A 26,297-nucleotide genomic window follows, 5' to 3' on the forward strand; every position below is an offset into this window, starting at 1 on the left:
GCGGAACCGGGAATCGAACCCGAAACCCGGCACCGCCCGCACCGCGGGTCGACGCCTTAACCGACTGCTCCACCAGGGCCGCCTTGAAATATTATATTGAAATATTATATTGAATATATATTGAAACACCAGTCTTGAAATATTATCTTCGTCTCGCTTTAAGTTTTCCTGTCTTTCTGTCCCGGTTACTCTGCCTCTCTATTTCCCTCCCTTTTAATCAGCTGGTCTGATCAGGATTGTGAAACTCAAGCCATTTATAATACATTCTGACATAAAACCTGCCCGAATCTATACCACCCCTTACCGCCAAAAATCCAGTAACAAAGTATGCTGCTCGTCCACTAACGCCTTTAACCTGAGTAACTCGACGCAAAAACACCCAAGTCATTAGTGAACAGTGTGCATTTGTGACAAACTCAAGCATTCACAGACAGGACGGTCATTCGGCGTTCTCAACAACCTGTTATCAGCGATAGGCTTGCCGCCAGCAGTGGGTTTATACCCCGCAATCTGTACAGGCATTCATACGAGTACGGCAAGACTCACCGAAATAAACATCGGCACATTATAAATATCAGCTCACCGTCCTCATTCTGCTATCGACTAGCATTTATCACAATGACAAAGCCCAGCAAACCGCCTTCCAGTTATACCTATCCGCAGTATTCAACATTGCGATCCCACGATGAAACTGTCGGGATATTTGACTACCTGAATACAGGTAAATTGTACACGGCTTTCAGCCAACAGGGCGCGCTTTGAATGTAACATATGACGACAGTAAGTGATCAAAGTGTCTGACAAACAGACAATAGTCACTCACCAGCCGCCGAACCGATCGGGTCACCCCGTAGAACACAGCAATAGAACGAACAGCGCAATGCATGTCCCATCAGAGAGTAAGCTCGCATCAGATAGCTCACACGTCGTGGTCAGATTCTCACCGAACGACGCGCTCACACATCTCACTTGGAGTCTTAGATGCGGTAGCCGGTAGGTACAACACAATTTGACGGAATTAGACGCGATGAGATGCACATTGCCCGTCAGACGTTTGACTTGTCGACGAATCCACTATGGTCGGTTGAAAAGTCCACAACCGACACTAGTCTGTCATTGCTCTATCTCATGCACAGCTCTGTGGCATATTGTCGGTCTCTGGTCGTATTAGCATACACCTCTAGTGCCTTTCGGCACTCACACTCCTTTCCTACCAAGCCACCTGCAAGTGACAAAGCAGACCTTCCGGCTCCGTGAGCTCTGGACGATGCAGGGAGACGAGCACAAAGCTGCAAGATCGTTGGAAGAGCCTTCTCCCATCAGTGGTCTGCGTCTCCTCGAGATGCCGTCTCAGATCACTTGGTGGCACCGTCTGTCAGACCCTTACACGTCTCGAAATATCACCGTATTACGGCGCTGCGGCTCTCGGGCGCTCGGGAGCTCAGCTGAGACCCACCCAGGTGGCGCAAGACGCGCTCTCGACGACCGCCGTCCAACGAACGCTGCTCGCCTTACTCACGAGTAGGTGGCGCTGCCGGGTCCCGACTGTTCACCGGGCGAGGATGATGCCCACAGCGAAGAAAATCCACCGAGCCAGCTCCTGGCACAGTGTACATTTTGAGTCTGAAATGAATGGGAGGAGGGTTAAAGGTGCATAGGCTTTGGAAAATACGATAGGAAGTCCTCCAGGTCACAACAGCATTTGGATATCACGACGAATAAGCCGATGAATATGTGGGTTTATTATAAGGAACACATCATACCTAGCTCTTGAAGTCCTCTAGGCATTCGAGCGTCTAAAGAAGTTGACGTCGAGCGCAGAGGGTTATCATTTCAATGCAGGTACCACGCCCATCCTGTCGAACCCGGCGTAATCCAGGCTCACGTGTGCATGACCGTATCATGAGCCCCACCACAACTGAATTTGAGCTGGTTAGGCCTGGATTCGGAAATGCAACGATTTTGATCCGTTCTCAAGGAAGGGATACACCTTGTTTTCATCGGGAAAAAATACTGGCTTATTAACAGGATATATTGTATTTCGTGCTTGTATCGCTACATAATTATGCTGGTTTTAGGTTGTCGACCACCGCGAGAAACATGCAGCTTCAGTTTATAGATAAAAACGTTGTGTCCAGGAAGCAAGCGACAGCCTAAGCTGCTGCTGACAGCCGAGAGGCGGGTATACCCATTCAAATTGTAAGGTAAGAATCGTGTTAAGGAATGACAAATTTATTGCGCACTTCCTGATATCGCAGGAAAGAGGCAGCTGCGAGTGATTTACCGTGTACGCTCTTGATATCATCCCGGATGTATGCCAAGCGGAATCAATACTGTAATCAACTCCATGTGAACTCACTACGGGAAAGGTATTGAATATAGGAAAACTATAACGGAAGATGGGCACACCGTGTCCACACCTGCTCCACAGTATCTACTGGTGTCAAATCCCCGGTGTCATCTGATCAGTGGGACCGGGTCAGACCATGGGTGACCCCGCTGGTCCCCACAGGGTCACCCAGCGGGGAGATCTGGGTGACCCTGCCGGTCTAACACGGGTTATCAGATTTAGTCTGCCGGTCTAACACAGGGGTGATCTGATTTAGCCCGTCGGCCCCTCTCAGTGATCAGATTTGGCCCGCAGCTCTCCGACCCGCACTGTTCGATCCCCAGCACTGATCGGCGGTGACAACAGCAGGTCCTCTAATACCAGTTGGTGCCGATTGCCGGGTGACTGGATGGCTGTTGTGTCACCATGTGTCATTGTGTAACTGTGGTACAGACAGATCGTTTGGTGCTATGTATGGGTCTATATTTGAGGCTTCAACAGCTTTTAAGTGTTGGGCTTTTATCTCTGAATATAATTCTTAAACAATTTGTGTTGCGTAATTCAGTAATGAGGTGATGAAATATTACCATAGAGTGTAGACAGTATTTATGATGTATGTAGATACAAAGAGAGTATTCTGAATAAGTGTCTGAACTACGTTGCCGTCGAAGTTTTTCACGCAGGTGACCGTATTTTACGGTAATAACACGCCAGACTGAAACGGTAATGCGTGTAGGGGCGAGAAGCTATAACGATACACGTGCTCTAATCAGGATCAATTTATCATCGCTGATGGCCTATTAGACTCCCACCAGCAGAGTGAAACCAAATACGGACGGGTCAAATAACGCCAGACACAAGGCAAGCGTGGAAGTAAATCCCCGTTATAAAACTTATTTTCATGGGGGCAGCGAGCGTCGGTGGAATTGTGGAGCCATCGATGTCCCACCCATAGACTCGCCCCTGACAAGAGAGTGGGACGAGCCCCTCCTCTCTCGCGCGTTATCGGCTCAGTGAGGCCAAACCGGGGACAGCCTCACTACAAATCACAGTCTACGAGACTCCAAAGCACCGCCGGCGGGTCGTAGAGTGAGACAAAGGCCTCCCCCTTCCGTCGCTCGTCAAGGCGGCGCGCTGAGGGGCTCTGAATAACACTCCCCACTCCTCCGCCGCCCCCGGGGCAGCTCAACGGCCCAATCAGCTCAAGCCGCGGGCCAAACGGTCCCCCGGCGGCCGGCAGAGCGGGGAAATAGCCGTCTCAGCGGATCCACCGGTCACCTTTCACCCCCGGGCCACAGAAGAACCGCTGACAACTGGGCGAGCAGAGGTGGCACAAAAACAGCGCACCAGCCGCGCTGATCGTGGCGCACCGGTGGCATTCGCGGCTCACCGGCGGCGAGTGATGTCGTCGTCGACTAGCCATTAACTAAGCTCGTTAACTAGGATTCGTTAATGGGTCACGGCGTGGGAAAGAGCTGATTCGTGGTGGGAGGGAGGCGGGAGGCGCGCGGGGGTGGACGGTGGGTGGCGGGGCGATGGGAGAGGCGTGTGGGACGCGCGGGGGTGGACGGTGGGTGGCGGGGCGGTGGGAGACCGGAGAAGGGCAAAGGAGCCGTCGGGAACACCTTAGAGAGTGGATTGAGCCGTCTTAGTGAGCTGACTAAGCCGTTTTGAGTGAATCCGAACCGCCTGAGCTAGCCATGTCGTTTTGGATAAAGTATGATTTACCCAAATCAGCCGTCTAAATAAGGTGCCTTGGAGAGATTATTGAACTTCATCGACTAAGGTTCGGGAGTTGATGTAAATCTAAAAGAGTCTGACCCAGCCGCCTGATGGGATTTGACTGACCCATTTTCTTGGCTGTTGATTGAGCAGTGAACAGTCTCATTGACTGAGCACTGAGCAGTCTCGTGAGTTGACTGAACTAGTCCGCGGCAGAGTGTGCCGGGAATGTGCTGCCGGCGAGCAGAGACCGTACGGAGACCGGAGACCGCAGTGTTCCCATGTGAATGGGAACCAGGATCATAACGCGGCCAGACTTTAATTAAAATCTACAGTGCTTGCCGCTTAATGGATGCTCATGGAATGCAGTCAAGCTATTCTTAGCATTTCATTATGTTTATTAATCCAATCATTATTTACAGCTGAATAACATAATCTCATAGGTCGGAACGAGGAAAGAGAATAGAGGCCACCTCTGGCGACCGATATGTATGTGTCCTCAGTGCGCCGGTACATAATTGTGTCGTGTTCCCTCTCTTCCCGTCCCTCCCTCTCCATCTCCCTCTCCTCTTTTGCCCACCTCTGGCGGCCGATGTGTCCTCTGTGCGCCGGGAGAGCTCCAACGGCCGACCCTCGGCGACGCTCAGCTCCCTGCTCCTCCAGTAGAGCGGTCCCAAAGGGTCCTCCAGCTGCGAGACGCACTTCAGCTTCAGATCTCCCGCGCGGAAGTGTCGCGGACGCACGCGGAAGCTGAGTCCGACGGTGACCGTCTGCAGATCGTCGTCGTCGATGCTGGGAGGCCAGAGCTTCAGATGTGTGAAAGACGCCTGTGGGGAGCAGGGAAGAGTGTGAGCGCAGATGAACCGTGCACGCCTGCACGGGGGTAGGGACACGCAGGATCGCCAGTACCTCAAGACAGATGTGGAGATATGGTTAGAGGGGTTCAAACCTCGCACTGTGCAATGTTGATGAAAACGTGACTAATCGCAAATCTAGCAGCTTACGCAGAAACATTTATTAGCGGCTATGTGTTACTCAAAGTGCACAGCGCAATGAAACCAATATAACGTTAGCCTGAAGGCGTCTGCGCGCCCAGACGCCATGCTAGTAAACGCACGTTGGCGGTGCCTTGCAGCTAATCATGTTGCACTTACACACAGCCATAAAAACACACTCGGCACTAACAGTAAGTGGCGCTAATACTCAGGAGCCATTAGCTCGCGTTAAAAACTCGTACAGACGCACTAACAACATTACGAACCATTAGGACACCGCAGACACCGCGCAAATAATTCAACGCAGATAGCCAGAGCAAGACTTCCGCGAAACGGCTATTGCGGTAAAGATTTGGATCCATGGTGACGTACCGGCACTGCGCATACAGATCTTTTATTAAAAGCCTAGCTTCTCAGCCCAGCCCAGAGTCGGGTCTCAGCCTACCTGGACCGTACAGGGCTATGGACCGATCACCGGACCAAACGGAAGGAGACACATCGTAATTCACACTGGACAACATCATCGGGGAGGGCCTCACCCGTTCGTTGTTGATGTACCATGCCAGCTGGGCGGCTGGCTGACTCCTGAACGAGGTGCAGTTGACCGTGACCCGGTCACCGACCTCGTACCGCGGGTTACCACCGGTGATGATCGGACCATCGGACGGGAACACTGCCGGGGAGGTGGGACGTTATATAGCGGGTGGGAAGGGGCTGACCGTGCGACGGAACTGTTAGAATGGAGTTCAGCGCTGCCTAAATAGATATTGAACCGTGCTAAGGCCTGATCCCAAAAGCAGAGTCGTATATAGTGTTTTATCTCCATAGTCACTCACTGGGCTGGCATTGTTATCACAGGCCAAGACTAAACATTAACGTTACTCCTAACTTCTACAGTGAGATTTTCTTCGGGAAGAAAATCTCAATTTCTGAGGGACCTCAGCCATTCTGGATACCGTGAACATTACCCTTTTGTCATTTAGGACCCACAATTCAGATATGTTTTGTCTCGAGATAACCCAGTGCAGATGCAGGCGTCTTGATGTCTATTGTCTAAAGATAGTCGTTCCAGACCCTCTAACTGCCCATGTCTGCGCGACCTGGCCCAGCCTCAGACATCGAGAGGCTGTCACTCAGGACAGCGCGAAACATCACATCCTTCGCCACCCACTCTGCCCTGCGGTCTGTCAGCGATCGGCGAAATAGGTCGCCAATGCCGCGCCGGTAAACCACACTACCGAGTCGCATAAACACGAGGGAAGGGGCGCTAGCGCTCCGCGGGGCAGGTGAATGTCGTGCAACGACAGAAAAAAAAGGTCGGGAACAGCACTACCGGGGTGACCGTGGGGCGAGTGTTTCGCAATAATTGCCAACGAAACACGAGAGTGGCCTCAAAGCTACCTTCATTGGTAATGGGCTGATGAAGTTATTTATGGTTACCAAGTCACAGAAGGTATTATTACGGGCGCGTTTCACCCTTACGGAGGAGTGTCCTTGACATTGGAAAAAATCGGCATTCCTATAACACTTCAATAGCGTCATACGACAAGAATGTCCGAGACAATACCAGTGGCGAAAAGAAAAAATCAAGGACTTAAGTCAGTTTCTACTGTCTTGCAAAGAACGAAATCCGAACTTTTAGACAAGCTCAAGAAGGAAATAGGCAAAAACCAAAGTCGACTCGACTTTCGACAGGTCTAATTGAAGTTGACATGTTTTGAAACAATGTCAGCTCTGTTTCAGACACCCTTATCTATTTTTTTTTTTTAGAATAAGCCCTCCGTATCAACGACGTGCTGGACAGTGGACACGACGCCTGTCACCCTCCTACGCCCGTCCCAATTACAGTGATCGGAGTGATTGCGCCATCCGCAGAACCAAACTGCCCCCTGCACCGAACTACCCCCTACACCTCCCCCCTCCGCCCCACTCACCGACGACTCGCACGTTGCCCTTGCCCTGCTCCGTAGCAAAGGTTGGCTTGTCGAGCGACACCTCGCACACGTATCCTCCTGAATAGCGGAGCGTCGGCGCCGACAGACGCACGTGCGTCGCGTTCGACGAATCCAGCTGAAACGACACACAGCTGTGACGGCAGCCAGCTGGTAGGTGGGGGGGGGGGGGGGTAAACCGGTACAGATCAGCGGTGTTTTTGTGGTGGCGATGGCCGTCTGCGGTGAAGGGTATTTGACGCCACAGAGCACAGGTGTAGGCGCAGAGAGGGCCACGAGGACTGATATCTGCTGACCAAAAACTGAAGTATGTTACCGTGATCGGTTTATAGGATTTTCCCGTAGACCTATTCAATACTGTAGGCATAATTTTATTCACAAAAATACCTAATGAGCACCTACAGGATTTCTTACAAAATTATCAGTTTTACCATAGGGAATGAAACATACCGAAATTCTGAATGTCTCAGCAGCTATAGGTATCGGCAGCTAGTTATATTGCCGACTGCTGCAGCACTATTATTGCGGAAATTTCGATAAAAAGTGCACGGTTGGCCTCTTCTGCGCCGATAAACAAGAGCGACTTAGCTAAAACTAGGTCAACAAAGCTCTTTTTGCAATCACCGCATAACTTCCCATCGGTTCTAAGTAACTTGCATTCTTTTTCAGACGTGCCGTATTTCGGGGACCGGAACACCCTGACCGGACAGTGTCTCCATATCAACAAATCTCCTACAGTCGTTCCCCTTTCACCGGTGCGTCACAATCGCCCCGTCCATCACCCACGGCGCCACAGTCGCCGCGCTCGCCACTTACGTCCACCGTTATGCCGTTCTCTGGAAAGCTCTTCTTCTGCACGGCGTTGGAGGGCTCGTATCTGTAGATCTCCTTTCCGTCCTTGTACCATTTGGTGGCATAGAGCTGTTGACCCCCGAGATCGAACAGGCATGACAGGTAGGTGTCCTCGCCGCGACGAATATGGCGCGGAATGTCCACTTCGTATATGCTCAAGCTGCACGCCGCTGGAAACAGAAGGACGCGTCAAATGTCAGGGAAGGGGTGCAGTCCGGTCCGGAACTCGACTAAGTTACGTTACGACAAACTTGCTGATCTAACCTTTCTAACCTTCATCTGCCGTAATTTGCAGCAGACTTCCATTAGCTCATTCTGATTATGACTAAGGGACCATTTTTTTATTCGGAAGCCCAAATTCGTATGATCACTTCCCGAGCCTGTACAGAGGAGCCACGATAGCTCCAGTTCGTCAGTTCCCACCATTAGTCCACACAATCCAAACACGACCACCGGTATCCGGACCACGAAACCTGCCGTGCCTCTGGCGCGCCACGACACCGCCGCAAACGCGCCACGAGCGCCTCCGGCTGCCGCAGCGCGCCTCAGGTGCGCCGCAGAATGTCGCAGCAGCGCCGGAAAAAGCGGCACCGACCAAACGGTGCGGCCGGGACCGCTGGTCATCCGTAGAGCGTTAACGATCTGTGAGACAGTGCGTGAGAAGCCCATTGGGCAATTGTCGCGACCGGACTTTGCATCAAACTCACACCGGAACAGGCGGACGGTCTCATTACATTGTCAGTGGTTCGGGTTGAAAAAGATTTTCGTTCACCAGACACGCGCTCACTATGCAATTATAATGATGATGTGCTGCCCAGGCGTGCGCCCTGCGGCAGGTGAGGGGGGGGGGGGGGCACCCGGAAAGTTGATTGCAAAAGGGGTGGTGGTTGCCACTGAGCTGTGCCAGTTGGAGGCGGTGGTTAGCTGTTTTCCTGTCTCTAATGTTGTTCGGTCCGATCACCGAAGCATGGACGAACTTCCTAATGCGTATCGTCAGTCGCCAATAGTTCACCCATCCCATCTATTTTCCGCCTGCAGTTCCGTCCAATTAGTAACGTTACATTACGGTCAGCACCAGAGCAGGGCCGTCACGGCGTGGGGCGCCACCTGGCGACGGCAGCGTCACGGTAACGTCACGGTCCGTCACGTCCCCCCTCCCCACACGTCCCGCCGGACCCATCTGTCCCCCGCTCCCAGGGGAGGAGTCGGTAGGGGTGGAGTAGGGAGATAACACGCAAATGGGGCGCACAGCGCACATACGTGTACTGACCGGACCCCTCCCTCTCCCTGGTCCGGTCCGAGCTGCGCTGCCCACCCCTCTGTCCGGGAGGAAGTGGACATTATCAGCCTCCTGCCGGTCCGACCAGCCAGGTGGAGCGGTAGTTGGCGCCAGAATTTGGCGCCACGCTCCGCTGCAGCCAGCCCAGGTAGAGTCTGGTCAGGCTCACTGTGTGTGTGTGTGTGAACACTGGACACATTAGGGAGCTTAATTGTACTTTGCATATTTTGCTGTAAAGGTGTGACAACTGATGTTTTCTGACCTATGTGTGCTGCCTAATATGCGTAACAATGTACATATAGTGTCTAATATGTAGACACTGTACAGTGTACAGTTATATGCGCTATCTGTTGCTTGAAGTGTGTATTGTGCTACTGCGAGCTGCGAAATTCCACTTTTTCTAAGAGCCTGTTTAGCTCTTTATATCCTCATAGACATAATAGGACGCCACGTCGATGTAGTCTCGATTTCTCATAAATCATTACATTATTAAGATATCATCATATCCCACGCAGACCCCTACGCAGTAGGTAGTATCCTCAGAAACCATCACTTATTTGGTAATGAAAGCTAGCTTACGGACTGATTTGACCTTATCTCATAGCACTCTATAACTTTTAAGAAAATGTCGCAAAAATTACCTATTGTTGGACATGCGACCGTTTGAAATAGAGGAGAGACGCTTCCAACAAAAATAGGTTTTCCTTGCTGTTAACTGAGTGCGTTTAAGACTTTCCCACGCTATAAAACCGGTAGTATAATTACGAAAAAGATTATTTTTCCGGATGACGACGCACGCGGGCGCACATTTGTGATGTGGCCATTCGCTGTTCTTTCCTGACTGTGATTACATCAGAAAACCCAAGAAGACAATGGAGTTGGTCTGTTTTTTGGTCCTGTTTTACCTACTGCTCTGGAGGCATTTTTCAGACGCACTCTATACGTGTGCCACTAAATCAAAGTTATCACAATGTGGTAGGCCTATCAATGTACTGAAGACAGCGTGACATCTGACAATCAATCATGTTGCTGTGTGAAATCTGATTAGTTTTGAGCGACGGGCTCAGAGAGCTGACGTGTAGGCCCATTGTCGTTCCGACGGCTAAAGGCAGCGTTATAATAGTGTTTTTACCATCGGCTAACTCTTATCTTGTATCTGATGAATCAGATTACTTTAGCTGATCATTGCATCGACGGCATAGTTGCAATTTGTGTCCGACCAAATTAATTGGAGATTGCAGGACTGTACATACGTGAAAGAAAAGCATTTTTTTCAGTATAAAACACCAGCCAAGTGAAGGATGTTCCAGGGAAGAACTTACTAAAAAATGCCCGCACTGCAAACAACAAAACGTATGACAACATTTTTTGGCCGCCTACCTTTCTGCTTCGTTTCAAGGACGACGATCGCCCAGGGTTGACCTCCAGCCCGTCGGAAATGAATCATTCTGCCCTCATCAAGTCGGCCTCCATTGTAACACGGCGGACCATATGCTAATTCGACTTTTTGTCACGCATCATGTCGAACAGCTGAACTGGATCAGAAACAAGGCCAGCACCGGCCCCGACCGGCCGTGGGAAAAGATAGACGGGGGAGGGCGCAAATCACACGCACACAAACAATGCACGCTTTCCTGTGTAGTAGCCATGCTAGTGTGTAACAGGATCTTCTCCACGGTGACGAAACAATGTAACACGGCTACTGCGATCAAAGATCGACAGCTACGCATATAAGCTCTGTAGACGTTTCCTTTAATAGGCATGTAAATCCCAGCGCTTCCGGGAGTGGTATAAAGCTTTTGTAAGACCTATTTTAAATAGAAAGCTGCAAAACTTAATCTACATCCAACATCCTGCCCATTATCGCGCTAGGTCAGTAGATTATAACGATAGCCATAACCAATATCATATCTATGTCATGTTTATGGTATGTCATATTTATGTCAATTTAGCTCATTCATAATTTTTAGCACTCGTAGCCAACCCACCTTTCGAGCATTTATAATTGAGTCTCCTCGGGCTGTCGGCTGGTTCACACCATTCGTCAGAGAAGTGTCGGCCACCACGGTGCGCCCTATTTTATCACCGCGTCTTGCCGTGTGTGCTAGCCGATCCTATAGCCCGTCCGTCGCCTCACATACGGCACTGGTCAGAACAGACCCAGTTTTCGGCCGCAGACCCACGTGCCGGCCGTCCGCGGCCGGCTGAGATTCTCATGACTCGAGCTGACAGGATGGGGTTGAGTCTAACGGAACCAGGCCAGGGAACTGTATCATGGCATGCACGGTGAGCTTTACATGAAGTATTTGATTATTAATAACCAGCGCTCATAATCTGACGAAGCGTCTAAACAGTTTGGATTCAGTATTGTGTGCGTTTTCCGCCTCTATGGGAACGAGCGATTAGAACAGTTAAAACAAATCGTTTTTAAATAGACTGAACTTGTGCTGAATATGTAACCAGATAAGGTTTTTATAACAGGGCCATCAGCATCATTATGCATTCCCTGCTTTTGCAGGACCCAATGCAAATTTTTACTCGAGGAATACGAAAACATTTGGAGGAATTTACCTCACAATTCGGACTGTCCAGCTTTGACTTCTATTACCCGTTAACCAGTCATAGCTTATCAGTCCTTAATCCATCAGAAAAACTAATCGTCAGTCGTCACAGCCTAACGGGACAACTGTCGTCATCGCGGCGCCCGTAGCGCGAAGACGCTACGTCACGCCCGGGCGTCGCAGTCGCCAGGGTGCACTGCGGGTCAGCCTGCCTTCCAGGCGGCGGGAGACTTCAACGCGCGCCGGAACGGTAAACTGTGGGCGGATGGGAAGACTTCCGCTGCTGGAATTCGGTCCCTGGTCACCGACCGGCGGCGGGCGGGGACGATCATGATTGATGACCTTCGCATACGTCAACAGAGTCCTCTAATGGGCTGGGCCATTAGAGGCCGGGACCTGAGCTGTTGCGCGGTTGACTGCGCTCGCGGAGGATACGCCACGCTTGATCGGACAACCGGACGATAATTGATGATGCGGCACCCCCGTCACCCCCTCCCCTCCCCTCCCTAGGGCCGGGCCAGTGTGGGTGTGACCGTAGGACCGCGCGGACGGCCCGGCTGTGCCGGTGGTCTCTGAATGCCGCGCCCCAGATAGAGTGGGCACGCGTCTTTTCAACACGACAGCAGTGTGTTTTCAGAGCAAATACTCGAAATACAAAAGATGGAGGAGGGCGAATGGTTCCTCACTTCAGCAGTTCGCTGAACTGTTAAGTTCTTTTCAATATTTCATAAAGAACGTTAGGTATTTGAGAGACACGCCCATGGCACTTAGGATGTAATAATCATATTTAGGCGTTTTTTTTTTTTTTTTTTACTCATCGGTACCTGTGTACTTACATCTAGCAAAGAGGCGTCCAGTCTGTACTCTGTAAGGCACTAGAAGAAATATCTCCAAAGGTGGCTTTAATTTTGATTCGAGCCTTCTATACACCCATGCATTCCCATAGGATTTCAACTACACATTCATACGAATGCATTTCATACCCATTAAATATTGCATGTCAACACACTTGAACACTTGAAAAACACTTCAATATTGCATATCTTGCATTTGCATCGCCTCTGAACAGTGTAGCGCCTACTGCAGGGGCGCAAACCAGCAACAGTAGCGGTCAACACGACGATAGGGCCGCAGTTCTACAAAACCTGTCCGTGTCGTGACATTTCCTCCAGATCAGGAGCGACAGACAGACAGGCGCGGCCCCGCCCGCGCGGCCCCGAGACTGGCTGAATGGTGTCCCTAACTTCCACCGCAACAAGTTAGGAGAGGGAGTCGGTCAGTGTTGGCGGATACATCAGAGAAGTTCATTAGTACACGGAAGGCTCGGAAGATCGAAATCGGGAGCGGGGAGGGCGGTCTAATGTATCCGCCATCCTTTTATAGTGTAACTAGATCACCGGCGACAGGAATGTATGGGGCTCCTCCCATGAACCATTTGATTTTGACACTGATAGACGAAACAAGTTTCAGCCACACACAAAAAACGCGACTGTTGATGAAATAATACATCCTTTATCAGATACACTCAGACATTTCAAAATAAACCCATTCATAACATCCTAAAAACACTCAACAGCACAACCGTGCAATCGATTAGTTTGATTGATTTATTATAGTTTTGACTTGAAGTTTAGATTTATGTGCAATTACACGATGACTCGCTTCACGAATAGGACCCCCCAATTCCCAGTGCTCTGGAGCCGCCCCTGGTAAAGTTATGAACTTGAAATTTTCAGGGAATGTGCCCAATTTAGTTTTAGGAAAAGTCAGAAAATTTCAGCATCGTAGCTTCAGCGGTTTCGGAGATATTCCCGAAAAACCTGAGGGGTGGATAAAAACAACCCCCCTGCCACTAATAGGGTTAAGAAATGTAAAAAAGGTATCGTGTAGGCGAAGATCACGATGCTGCACCAGTTTAACGAACAGTGAATGAAAGGTATCATGTGATAACATATACAAAGTTATTGTGCATCCTCTTTTGACACGTTTTTGCTATAATAGGCGGATCCAGGCGTCCAAAAAGGGGGGGTTATTTTTTACCTCCCAACATAGGTGCCCTGACACCGCCTATGCATGACCAATACAATTTTAGTCGTTCTCTCATAAGAAAATTGTAACATAACAAGACCATTGCCACCCTTTTTAGAAACAGTACCAACAAAAACCTTATTTACTATACTTTTTGTGTACCCCCAATCTCAATGATCTGTATCCGCCTATGATTTTTGAAAATGCATATTTTTAGGATCCATGTGAATTCCTGGTTCATTCTCTATCGATCGGCAAAAGTTGCGTTAAGATTGGTTCAGAAACCTGGCCGTGATAAACAGTCTAAAATGTATCTGCAATTTGCCCGTTTTTACCCCCCTCTACCCCCCTATTGACATTTTGTAATTTTATTTTTTTTTAGAAATGTAGATCTGGTTGAGCCAAATCGAATGCCGTTTGAATTTTGAAAATCGGCCGGTTAGATCTCGAGATATCAAGGTTGGGTCGTAAACAGCCCCCCCCCTGCCACTAATATGGGGTAGCCAGGAGCCTGCCACTAATAGGGTTAATCGAGGTGGCATTGTACATAACAGAAACGATTATCATTTCAAGTGGCACAACCTACCTTCTGTGATGAGAAGCAGCGACGCCACTAAATACAGTCCTCTCTCGGCCGGCTCCATGATCACGGTCCAAACCGGAGCACCAGGCACCCCTCTCCGACTCCGCCCCGTCACTACCGACCGACCTCCGCCAGGTCACGGCCCGGTCAGCTGACTGATGACCCCGGGTCAGCGGCCCGCACACTGATTGGTCGACATTGGAGCCACGCACTCCGCTCACACTGCGCCGCCAACCGACAAACAGACCTCGGACTCCGCAAAACGCCGACTGGCCGGCCACCGTCACCACCGTCACCGCTGCCGCCGCGACGCGCCTTGCACAGTGCGCATGCGCGAGGGGCACGCGCGGCGGAACGGAGGGGGGTGTTCTGACCGGTTGAGGGCTACCACCTGTCGAGGGCACGTGCGCTTCCCAGGGGAGCAGGTGGGGCCGAAATGGACCCCGACGGTCCGCCGCCCCGGGAGTGGAGGGGCGTTTCATTACCGGAGGACTTCTGCTGGGGGAGGGGAGGGCGATGGTCGTACGAGTATTGTTGAGGGCGGCCTTGATGTCGGTCAGAGTGTTATTTGGGGGGCTCAGGGTGACACTTTATGAAAGAGTGGATGTCACCAATGAATGGTGATCGAAGCTGAAAAGTGAAATGTGATTAGAGGAAAGAACAGCGCTCGGAGGCTTTGGATATCGGTGATCACAACAAAACCTGTCAAAGGGCAGAGCCGGTCTCAGAAGCCTGGGATTTCGCATTGACACCGCTTTGATGACTTTGAGCTGATATGAATATTGCATGGCTCCGCAATCACGGATCAGAGTAGAGGGAGAATGGAATAAAACCATTTTGCTGCATCAGACATACAATGACGTGTACTGTAACGTCACCGTCCCTTATGCGCAGCAAACCCATTTTGAGCCCCCAGCTCCTCCAAAGCTCCTCCTCCCACAAGCTCCTTTTCCTCAAACCAGTTTTCTACCATCCCTTCATCGATCTGATTTGTCTCCCCGCCCACATCGACCAACGTCCTGTCGCCTCCCCAAATTTGGGCACCCGTATGTGACCAGTTTAGAACGTGGTAGGCGGAATTTTGGGCACTGCTGTGAGCTGTCGGCATGGGTTTGGGCGGTTTGGGCTCTATCCGTTACTCCTCATTTTGAACTCATTTAACCCTATTCCTGGCGGGGGGCCTCAGGAGAATCAACCCCCCTGAGGTTTTTTGGTTATTTCTCCCAAACGCGTTGAGCTAGGAAGCTCAAATTTTCTGACTTTTCCTAAAAGGCTTCTACGCAACATGTCTGAAAATTTTGAGTTGATCTGACCTCAGGTCAGGTCACCAGAGGCGGTTTGGTGACCCTACCTCAGAAAAGTTTGCAATCACGCCAGAGCTAGAGTTTTTGACGGATCAATTTCTTCTCTTCAGGCTTTAGTTAGGGTACCAGTATGTGCAATTTGTATATCTCGGAATTTTGATATCGGTGACCTAAGGTCAGGTCAGTTTCGCGACCTCCCCATTATAAGTCAATGGGGGAAAAATCAACTCCCTGTTTTTACCACTAAAACGGGTCGGAATGGCCCCATATACCATACATGACTTCATATACGATCAACCTTCACTACCTTGAGGTCTGTTTTGCTGTTGGGCAGCTGTGAGGTCATGTGACGTCATCAAAGGTCACCAAAGGTTTTTGGCCAATAACTCCGTACAGGAACAAGATACAGACGCGTGGATGGTCTCATTGTGTTCAGCTCGTCAAGACGCATCGAATGATATACATGATGACCTCGAGGTCACGTGACCTGAGGTCAACCTTTGACCTTGACCTTTCGAGGTCAACATATATATCATTCGATGCGGATTGACGGGAGTATCACGATGATGCCCTTAGTTTGTTCCTATCGTGACTAATTCGAAAGTTATTCGAGAAAAACTCTCTCCATATCTAGCGCCGCCATTTTGACTTTTTCGACCCCTGTGACGTCATCTTTGACCTGACCTGAAAATGACCTTAGTAAAAATTGTAGATCTTGACCGTGCGTATCCGATGCCGTTTACCGCTTGTCGCTATCTTGCTTCGTTCTCGAGATCTCAGGGGGGGCCGAATCGGCCCCCCCCCCGCCAGTTTCTTGTCCCGGCGGAGCCCGCCAGGAATAGGGTTAATTTCGGAATTTGGGCTACAAACACGCGGACTCCCATCACGGACACCCGGATTCAGCACGCATGGACTTCTGCAGTCCTAAAATCTTATAATAATTTCCAGACTCTGGCACTTGGGACTCCGGGACTCCGGAACGATCACCTGTCGCCGGACTCTCCGGATGCTTCGGACGCCAGGTGCTGGAGTCTCGAGCTCCACCATAAGCGACTGCCGTGACCAACTGACGACGTCCGGCGGGTAGATCCACAGTCGACCACCGCGCCCGGATGGTACTGACACGGGCAGCGCCGGAGATAGCGAGATAACGGAGACGGCGACGGAGACGGGGACGGTGATAGTGACGTTGGTGACGGTAATGGTGACGGTAGTGACGTTTTGGTGACGGACATCGTTGTGGTGATGGTGACGGTGATGAAGTTGAAGCAAGGTGACATTGATGATAAATAATGGCTGCCTTTGACTCACACCGGACAGACAAAATGGATGCAGAGTGACTCACAGCGAAAGTTTTATCCTAAAAGTAGGCAGCCACATTGTTGTTGAATCGTTAGGAAGGAAGTGTGGCCATTATATGTTAAACAGACATATCAGCAGTCGCATTGTTCTTCATCTGCCATGTTTTACCCGCTGTCATGTTTTAAAGGAAATAGTTCACTTTTAACATGGGATTTTGAACTGGAATAGCAGTTTCGTAGCTTGAGCTGAGACTAGCACAAATCAGGAGCTTTTACGGCTCAACGATCACCCTAGACGAAGATATTCCATTTCTCGTTCCGAAAAGAGTGCCTTGCAGAGGAATGTGTGCCTTGCACAAGAATGCAGCCACGTCATCATCAGCCAATCAGCATGCTGCTTACAGCTAATGCAGCATGCGTAGGTTTGAACTACGCAATATGATTGGTCAACGCGTAATAAGCTTCCGCGTCAAACATTATTTTACATAGAATATAGTTCGTCCTATATTAAAATATAGAAAATAATTGTTTTTACAAAAAGGTTTTATTTTATTTTCTGATCATTTTGAGCATAAATATCGTAAATCCATAGCAAAATACTAATTTCAGGAAAGTGAACTGTTTCCTTTAATGTCGCATGTGACGCTTGGGTTCCCATGATGTTAGCTCTCTAGCACAGGCTAAAGGTGTTTGACTTTTATGAGAGCTGTGACCAAGAAAAACACAAATAATTAGTTTCCTCTGACAAGTGACAACATGAGTTACACTTAAATGTGGAAGACGGAACGAAAAACGTCAAGTGGAAAACTTGTCTTGAGTGAAGAGCGGAACCTGACGAATGGTTGGGACATGTCAGTTGGAGTGCACTGTGCAGTAACATCAATGTCGCCATAAATGGGTTGATAGGTATTACCATTCACAATTCAAAGCTTTTTGAAAGGCTGCATGCTGGTGCGCTTTGGCAAAGTACATGACTTGCTTTGGATAGAAAAAGGCCAGTCTGCAGAATACTTTGGATACTGGCTACTGCGATAATATTTTGCAGTGGGTGACCGCCACTCACAACCTAATTCGTAACCACAGTCGCCTTCATTTGACCGTGGATCCTTTTATTGATCAGTTGGTATTGCCAGTACAGCTACCCCAATGTAGAACATTGAACGAATCGCCACTGCACTGTTCGCTGCAATCGTTAACCAACCGCTCCTAAATGCTCAGCACTAGCCGAGGAACGCAGGGAAAATCATACGAGGAAAGTACACGAACTTATCATCGTGCTGCCCCCAACATTCAAACCCAAGGTCTCTGAGACATTGTCCGGGTAAAATTGCTCACATTCCTGCAAAGCTGAGTAATTTTTAATGTTAATTTACATTTCAGGGCAGCTTGACAAACGGATAAATGTTCTCATGATCGTGATGTAAACGTGATTGCTCATAACACCGTCCCAAAATGGAAATGAACTCATCCTGAGGATGTTTTTCGGCATGGAATGCAATATAAAACTAATTGCTTTTATAACTGTGTGATATTGCACATAGTCGTTTCCCTGGTAATACAGAGTATTCTCTCATCACAAGAATCCTTTTGTTTCGAGTCTCAAGCCTTAGTCGAGTTGCCGCTAGGGTGACCGGTTTTGCAAAAAGTTTCGAAAAGTTTTGCTCCCCAGGTCTAATCTAACGTATTTGGGGGTGCTGATCACGAATCCGGCGGAAAAAATATAAAATTCGAATTTTTTTTGACCGCCCCGGCTCTTTGAATATTTCCGGTTTTCTCAATTTTTGCATGTTTTTGAATAATATGATGAATGTAATGAAAAAATATTAACAATGTATCGCTAAATGCATGTACCAGTCGATTCGGCATACAGCGGCGTCGAAATCGGCACGCCGCCTGCTTCACCGGCCTCGCAGGAAAGCATAAGGCTCGGAAGGTTTGCGTTAGTTACCCGATTCTCTCCATAGATGGCGCTGGCGTAGCCGCCCGCCGGCCGGTCGTTGCCGTGCCGTTCACAGCCCCGGCGGTCACTTGCGACCGTCGTGGTCGTTATGCTACGTCTATCAAAGCACGACAGAAATGCTCACTTCATTTTTATGTTACTTCAGACACATTTTAGACCTAATGTTGAATTGGATAAATGACTATCGTGCATTGGCGAAATAGTGGAGTGCGCTCGGGAGTCATTTACAATAGCGAGGAACGTAGGTGGATTGATCTGAGTAACACATGACACTGCGTTCACTGTTGATATGAAGTTTATTCACACTATGTAGTCGGGTGACATGAGAACAAAGTGACTAACATACCTTGTGTACGACACATGGATGAAGCTAATGCTACTTTTTTCATTTTGTTTCGGTAGGCCCGTTTGTTCAGAGCGTAGCCGTCCTGTCGGTCTGCGCCTGTTACAGCTGTGACTGATTCGGTGGTCAGCTTTACAGCCCTTTCGGTGGATTGGGTATGGCAGGGGACCCCCGTTTTAAGGGCAGTCTGTAGAAAGTCGCGCAACTCATCCTCGCTCATGTGTCGTACACAAGGGGGCTCAATGTCTCGGCCCTCGTCAACCGCTCGCTGCACGTTAACCAGTTCCATATAGTTGTTCGCTTGAACGTTAATTTCCGGCAGCCGGAAGTGCCGAATGGGCTGCTGCTGTGGCGGTGGGGGTGGCAGCTTTGGCGGCGGTCGTGGCGGCGGTGCCGGCGGCGGTGGTGGTGGTGGTGGTGGTGGTGGTGGTGGTGATGGCCGCCGCCGTTTCAGACGCCGCTGCTGCTGTTGTGGCGTCGGCGGCGGGGCGGCGCCGGTATTACATGTCGGTAGAGCAGCCCTCTGACGAGCTGTGCCTGCTGGCACGATACATAGTTTGTGTGTATGTGCCCGGTATAATTTGCATCAAACAGAAATCGGACGTGGTGTATGCACCCTCTCACGTGTGCCAGCAGCTGCGCCGCCAGCGGCTGAACTTCACTGGCGAGTCGCTGGCGTGCATGCAAAGTAGCGTCGAGAGGAATGCTTACATGGCTCATGAGGAAAATGTGCTGCTCGCCATGCTCGGCGATAAAAATCATGGCATTAAGGCAGATGCAGTCCGCATAATCCAGAGCATTCGTCAAAAAGGGCAGCGACAGGAGCAGCCGCCGTTTCCGCCCCCGCCACAGCAGAAGCAGCGGCGACAGAGGCGGCGGCCATCGCCACCACCATCACCGCCCCCGCCGCCGCCGCCCCCGCCGCCACAACAGCAGCAGCGGCGTCTGAAACGGCGGCGGCCATCACCACCACCACCACCACCACCACCACCGCCGCCGCCGGCACCGCCGCCACGACCGCCGCCAAAGCTGCCACCCCCACCGCCACAGCAGCAGCCCATTCGGCACTTCCGGCTGCCGGAAATTAACGTTCAAGCGAACAACTATATGGAACTGGTTAACGTGCAGCGAGCGGTTGACGAGGGCCGAGACATTGAGCCCCCTTGTGTACGACACATGAGCGAGGATGAGTTGCGCGACTTTCTACAGACTGCCCTTAAAACGGGGGTCCCCTGCCATACCCAATCCACCGAAAGGGCTGTAAAGCTGACCACCGAATCAGTCACAGCTGTAACAGGCGCAGACCGACAGGACGGCTACGCTCTGAACAAACGGGCCTACCGAAACAAAATGAAAAAGTAGCATTAGCTTCATCCATGTGTCGTACACAATGTATGCTAGTCACTTTGTTCTCATGTCACCCGACTACATAGTATGAATAAACTTCATATCAACAGTGAACGCAGTGTCATGTGTTACTCAGATCAATCCACCTACGTTCCTCGCTATTGTAAATGGCTCCCGAGCGCACTCCACTATTTCGCCAATTCACGATAGTCATTTATCCAATTAACCCTCGCCCTGGCAGGGGGGGGGTCGATGCGACCCCCCCCCCCTAAGGTTTTTCGAAGATAGCGTAAAAACGGCGGCGCGCAGCGCCGCCAAATTTGGCACAGCCTATGGGGCAACCTTTTTACATATAACCTGAAAATTTCAGGTCCGGGTGACCTTGGGTCAGGTCACCAGGTCAGAAAAACCGGTACAAGGTCATGGTGAAATTTCAATTTTCTTTATGCACCTGTCCAACTCACAGTTTTCGACTGATTTCCTTCAAACTTTCAGGATGTGCTAAGTTCACCGAGTTGTATAACATATAGTCCGGTTTTTTTGAGGTCACTGACCTGAGGTCAGTTAGAGGTCATTACGTCGTAATGTTAAGCCTATGGGAAAATACTAAATTCGGAAAATACTGGAGATATCCGCTTCGTTTTATCACTTTTGTGCTTTGAAACCACGGTACTTAACAGCAGGACACTTGGTGCTTCTTTGTTTGGTGTACTTATCCATGGGTCAGGTCAAATGAGGTCAACTGAGGTCAAATGACGTTTTTGCCAATAACTTGGCACATAATGACGCTAGAGCTTAAAAAATGGTATCATTGTGTTCCTGGTGATCAGCCGAATCAAATGATATGCGATATGATGCAATTTTGTTAATTTGAACTTAATTTATTAATTTAAGTTTACTTAAAATTTAAGAAAAACTTTAAGTACACTTAAGCAAGCTAAAAAGTATATCATTTGACGCGCCTTGACGTGCTGAGTTCACTGGTGCTTTTCTTTTTGCTCTATCTTAATTAGATCAAAAGTTATAGGCGAAAAACTTTTGACCTGTTTTTAGCGAAATTTTTACATTTATACCCCCCAAAACCCCCCTAAATATTGACCTAGAGCAACCAAATTTGCACAGGGGCGAGAACTCCGGGGGGCCCACCTACCTACCAAATTTGGTGTTTCTAGGTGCCATAGGAGCCAATCGCGAGGGGGGGGTCGCATCGACCCCCCCCCCCTGCCAGGCCGTGTTATGAAAAATGCCCTGCCAGGGCGAGGGTTAAACATTAGGTCTAAAATATGTCTGAAGTAACATAAAAATGAAGTGAACATTTCGGGAAAGAAAGCAGAAGGGTGCGGCAACTTGCCGCACCCTTCTGCTTTCTTTCCCGAAATTCCCCGGCACCGACACCGTCTGGTCCAGCCCTGAAAATCTGCAATCCAGCACGAGTTCGCACGGTTGTTGGCATGATGAGGCGCCGGAAGGGACCATTTCCGGTCGCCGGACCGTCGGACCGCGGCGGACCGGACCAGGGCGGCACGGGCCGGACCAGTTGGACCGGCGGACCCGGCGGATTCAGCTGTGCGGACGCTCTCGTTTACGAGTACAGTAGTTAGCGTTCGGGCGGGAACTGGTCCGCCGGGTGGCGTGTCTTGTCGTTTTGCCACGCTACCGCGCCGCCGCCGCCGCCGCTACCGACGCCCAGTAGCGGTTCTCACGGCAGTCATGCATGTAACGTTCAAATGAGCTGCTCTGCAGGGTACGACGGTGGGAGAAGGCAGGGAGTGGGCTTGTTGGAGCTGTCGTGATCAACCGATGAAGGTAGTCGAATTTATCGGAAATAGATGGCTATGTCTAGCCAATTGATGGCAACATAAATGCGCTACCAACGTACATACGAGTCACGACCAATATTTGCAGCTGAGCAAATATTCTCAAGCCGTTTATAGTTCAAGAAGCAGATTTTGTTGCCCAAATACCGGCACCAGAAAGTAACAAGTCGTATCATTCTGAATTGTCTTTCCCCGCTACAAACCAATCTACCCTCCCTCCCTCTGAAGCGACCCGTCGAATCACACCAATTGTCGGTGCTCCCTCCCCGGCGCAATTTTCCGACCCTCGCGCTCCCCGGCCCGGATCGGGTCTGATAAATATCACCGGATTAATCGCGCAGGGGGACGACTGAGTCGGAGGGGGCCTCGGATTGTCGCGTCGGACCCCGTCCACCGAGTCTTGCCATTCGTCCAATCTCAATCTGCGCGGTACGGCCAGTGCCGTTATGAGTCGGCCGTGCTAATTGTTCGGTGGAGCTGACACTGCGACAAGCGCAATCGGCTTACTCCGCGAGCCTCGGGTGGATACAGAGCCGCGACTGAAGTCCCGGCGCCGGCGACACCTCGGCACAGATTAGCTACGCCAGCCGTGGGGCAATAATGCCGGAATTACGACACCGATTATTACAAATGCGAACGAATTAGACGTCGGAGTATTTCAGTAATTAAGATGGATTGGTAGATGGACGTAATTTGGCTAAGGCTTTCGACGACAGGGTATGAGCTATTGGCGCGCGCCTGTCCTCTTTGGAATTCCAAATAAGGCGCAGGTATTATGATGAGATGGTTATGAGATGGACGAGCTGTTAAGCTTGTGAGGACAGCTGATATCAGACTTAGGCGTTGTCGCATGTCACCAAGAGGGCATTACCCACAGTACTGTGTAGATTTAAGGCCGAGCTGTACAGGTATAAGATATGTTTCAGCGCACTTTCATTCTCGAAGATAACTACATATGTGGGTGAGGTGAGTTAAAAAAAAAAAATCCACGAATTATCTAATGGCGAGCAAAAAAAAAAAGAGCGAAAGATAAATCGAGTATACTGAAGGTAGGTAGTTAGTCAGCATGATAACTTTAGCCCTATATTTTTGTAAGATGAGCGTATCTGCGGCTTTTCACATTTACACTGAAAACAATTTAATCCAAGGCCCGCGAGTAAACCGGTGTTTTGCGGGTACCTACCCCTATCCGCAACCATTTTTAACCACCCTCCCAGGAGTACAGTAAGGTCCCATTGCAGTGTAGTCGTCCCTGCTCTCAGCGGACTTGTTCGCTGACAGCGGTTATATCCGCTCAGAGCAAGTACGAATACACCGCAATGGGACCTAGCACTACTCCTGGGAGGGTGGTTAAAAATGGTTGCGGATAGGGGTACCCGTAAAACACCGGTTTACTCGCCAGCCTTGGGTTAAATTGTTTTCAGTGTACTTTTACCGTTGTTTTTTTATTACTGAATGCACTAGCCACTCGCCAGCTACGACATTACAACTCTCGTCGCGACTCGCCGCTCGTCAATGGATTCGAGCCTCTCCTCTCCGGGGCTCTGGCCTCAGAGAGAAGACGCCAAGTTCTGACGGAGCGATCGACCGCGACCGCGTGCAGGCCCGTCTGAGGCTCGTTAATCGCACCCGAACCGGCACATTTTAACCCGCGCCCTGGTGTGGGTCTGAGCCACCTTCGCCCTGGTGGGGGGGGGGGGCCAAAATGACCCCCCCCCCGTCTAACTCGAAAACGAAGAGGGCTAGGAAGACGCGGAAAAAAGCAAACGAAAGCCCATAACAAGTACGTTCGAAAGTATTTCGGTCATTTTTTCGCTAAGGTCAATATTGAGGTCGCTAGAGGTCATCATAGGTCAAATTTCAGTGTTTTCGGTGTTGCCGGACATATTCCGCTGTAGCTCGGAAACTAGAAGAGCTAGAGAGCCGCGGAAAAAAGCAATCGATAGCTCTTTTCAAGCTCTTTCGCCAAGGTTCGTCAGATTTGACCTCAGCTCAACGGTTTGGCCTACAGAGGTCATGCAAGGTCAACTTGGCAAATTTCGTTGAAAATGTTTTTAACTATAGCATGCATTCACGAGAAAATAGAGAAACGATTCATGCACCATCGTGCTTGGCTCGTCGAGACGCGTCGAATGATATATAGTTTGACCTCGAAAGGTCATTTTGAAAATTTGACCTCAGGTCAAGGTCATGACCTTACCGAAATAGGTCATGCTGCATATCATTCGATCCGCATTGACGAGACAAACACGATAAACGTCGAACGGAGTCTCTATCTCTATTCAATAACAAGTAAGTGCAGAAAAACCGCTGGTGACCTCTGGTGACCAGGGAGATGACCTAGCGTGACCTCAGCGAGGTCACAAGCAAATGGTTTCACATGGGCTGTGATTTGCTGACCCAAGACACTTCAATAACGAAATATAGGAACAATCACGCCCGATTTAGCTGAAAAACAACTACTTTTCGATTCTCCCATTGACTTATAATGGGGAGCAGCGATGACCTGACCTGACCTTAGGTCACATTTATAAAAAATCCGAGATAGCCATTTTGTAGAGCTGGGTGACATCTTCAAGTACTGTAAATTTTACATCGATCGGATAAAAGCTGTGCCTTTGAGAGAGCTTTGAACTTTTTTAGAGGTGGTGTCAGTTTTGGTGACCTTGTGACCTGACCTGACCTGACCCGAACCCCCAAAAAAAGGACATGATGTAAAAATGTTGAATAAACAGCTATACAAAGTTTCAGGGCGCTAACTCAAGTGGTTTCTGAGTTATCGCTGAAAAACCACAGGGGGGGGCCAAAATGGCCCCCCCCCCCCACCAGGGCGAAGGTTAATGGCGATGGATGAGCTGTCGGCGTCACGCCCAGGGGGAGTGTTTCTGTCCTCACCGCCCCCTCCGAGATCGATTTCCGTTCGGCTCGTGCTCCTCCGCCCCTCTGCCTCACGCTCCTCGTCCCTTCACCCCTCTCCCCTGCGTTCGGCTCCGAGATGCTATTTTGAGGCGGTGAGATCGAAATAGTAACGTGTATGAATTTCACGCACCCCCTGCGCCCGACAAATGAGGCCGAGGCGCGTTCACTATGCGATAGAAGCAATCTAAGGGTGTGTCGTGACGTCATCAAGGGCTCAGCAGTAATTGGCTGCCAGCTGGCGGCGTCATCAACGGGAATGAACGGAATGGGACGGCTGGCTGACCCCTGAACTGGCGACCATCAGTCACCGAGGAAAACCAGGCGGCTGGTCAGAACGGATGGCAGAGTCGTAAGGAGACTGAGCGAATTGTGCGCTTCGAAACACAACTTCAACCAGTGTTTGATGTTGATTGTTTGTCCCTTTACGACGTCGCTATGTGTCAAACACGCCTAAATATGTATTATCCCTATACTGGCGACTGCTTAAGTCGGGTACCATTTCCCAAATTTCATTCACACCCTTTGCCAAAACGCTTCTGAAACTCCGCCAACCTTCCGCAGTGTTACCGTTTGCAGAAGAGGGTCGACTCAGCATCCTCCCCCCGATTTACCATCCAGCTGAATCACTGATCACCGTTTGACATTGGCAGGGACCGGTCCCCCTGTGTCCGTGACGTCACCCCCCCCCCCCCCCTCAGCAGCACCCCGCGGGTCATCAGTCAGCCGGGGGCGGTCGGGGTCGGGGTGCACGGTCTGTCTGAACGGGTAATTGGACGGGAAAGGTGGGGGGGGGGTGGGGGGGTGTCGCTCGGACTTCGACTCGAGGGATGTCAAAGTGACAGAGCGACTCGGACCAGATACTCTAGTCTGCAGCGTGAGGAACTGTCGAGGGAGCATTGCTCACGGCTAAAGCTAGACGGCTGACGACCGGAAAGCTAGAGTGGTAGAACGTTGTCGTTTAAAGTTGGTACTCGGTAGAGGGTACCAAAATGTTTTTAGGTAGAA

At 50.2% G+C, this 26,297-nt stretch overlaps 1 protein-coding gene across 1 annotated transcript; it reads right to left on the bottom strand.

Moving 5' to 3' along the window:
- Positions 1-384: 384 nt before the first annotated feature.
- On the bottom strand, positions 385-14,572 carry LOC122384135. The gene is made up of 6 exons (XM_043371168.1): positions 14,305-14,572; positions 7,815-8,020; positions 6,981-7,116; positions 5,586-5,719; positions 4,632-4,878; positions 385-1,623 (listed from the first exon to the last, which is right to left on the bottom strand). Exons 1-6 carry the CDS (start codon positions 14,360-14,362, stop codon positions 1,550-1,552), a joined length of 855 nt encoding a protein of 284 aa, XP_043227103.1. The 5' UTR covers positions 14,363-14,572; the 3' UTR covers positions 385-1,549.
- Positions 14,573-26,297: the final 11,725 nt, after the last annotated feature.

Source organism: Amphibalanus amphitrite, unplaced genomic scaffold (genome assembly GCF_019059575.1).
Source record: "Amphibalanus amphitrite isolate SeventyFive unplaced genomic scaffold, NRLGWU_Aamphi_draft 000182F_arrow, whole genome shotgun sequence".
Taxonomy (NCBI): Eukaryota; Metazoa; Arthropoda; class Thecostraca; order Balanomorpha; family Balanidae; genus Amphibalanus; species Amphibalanus amphitrite.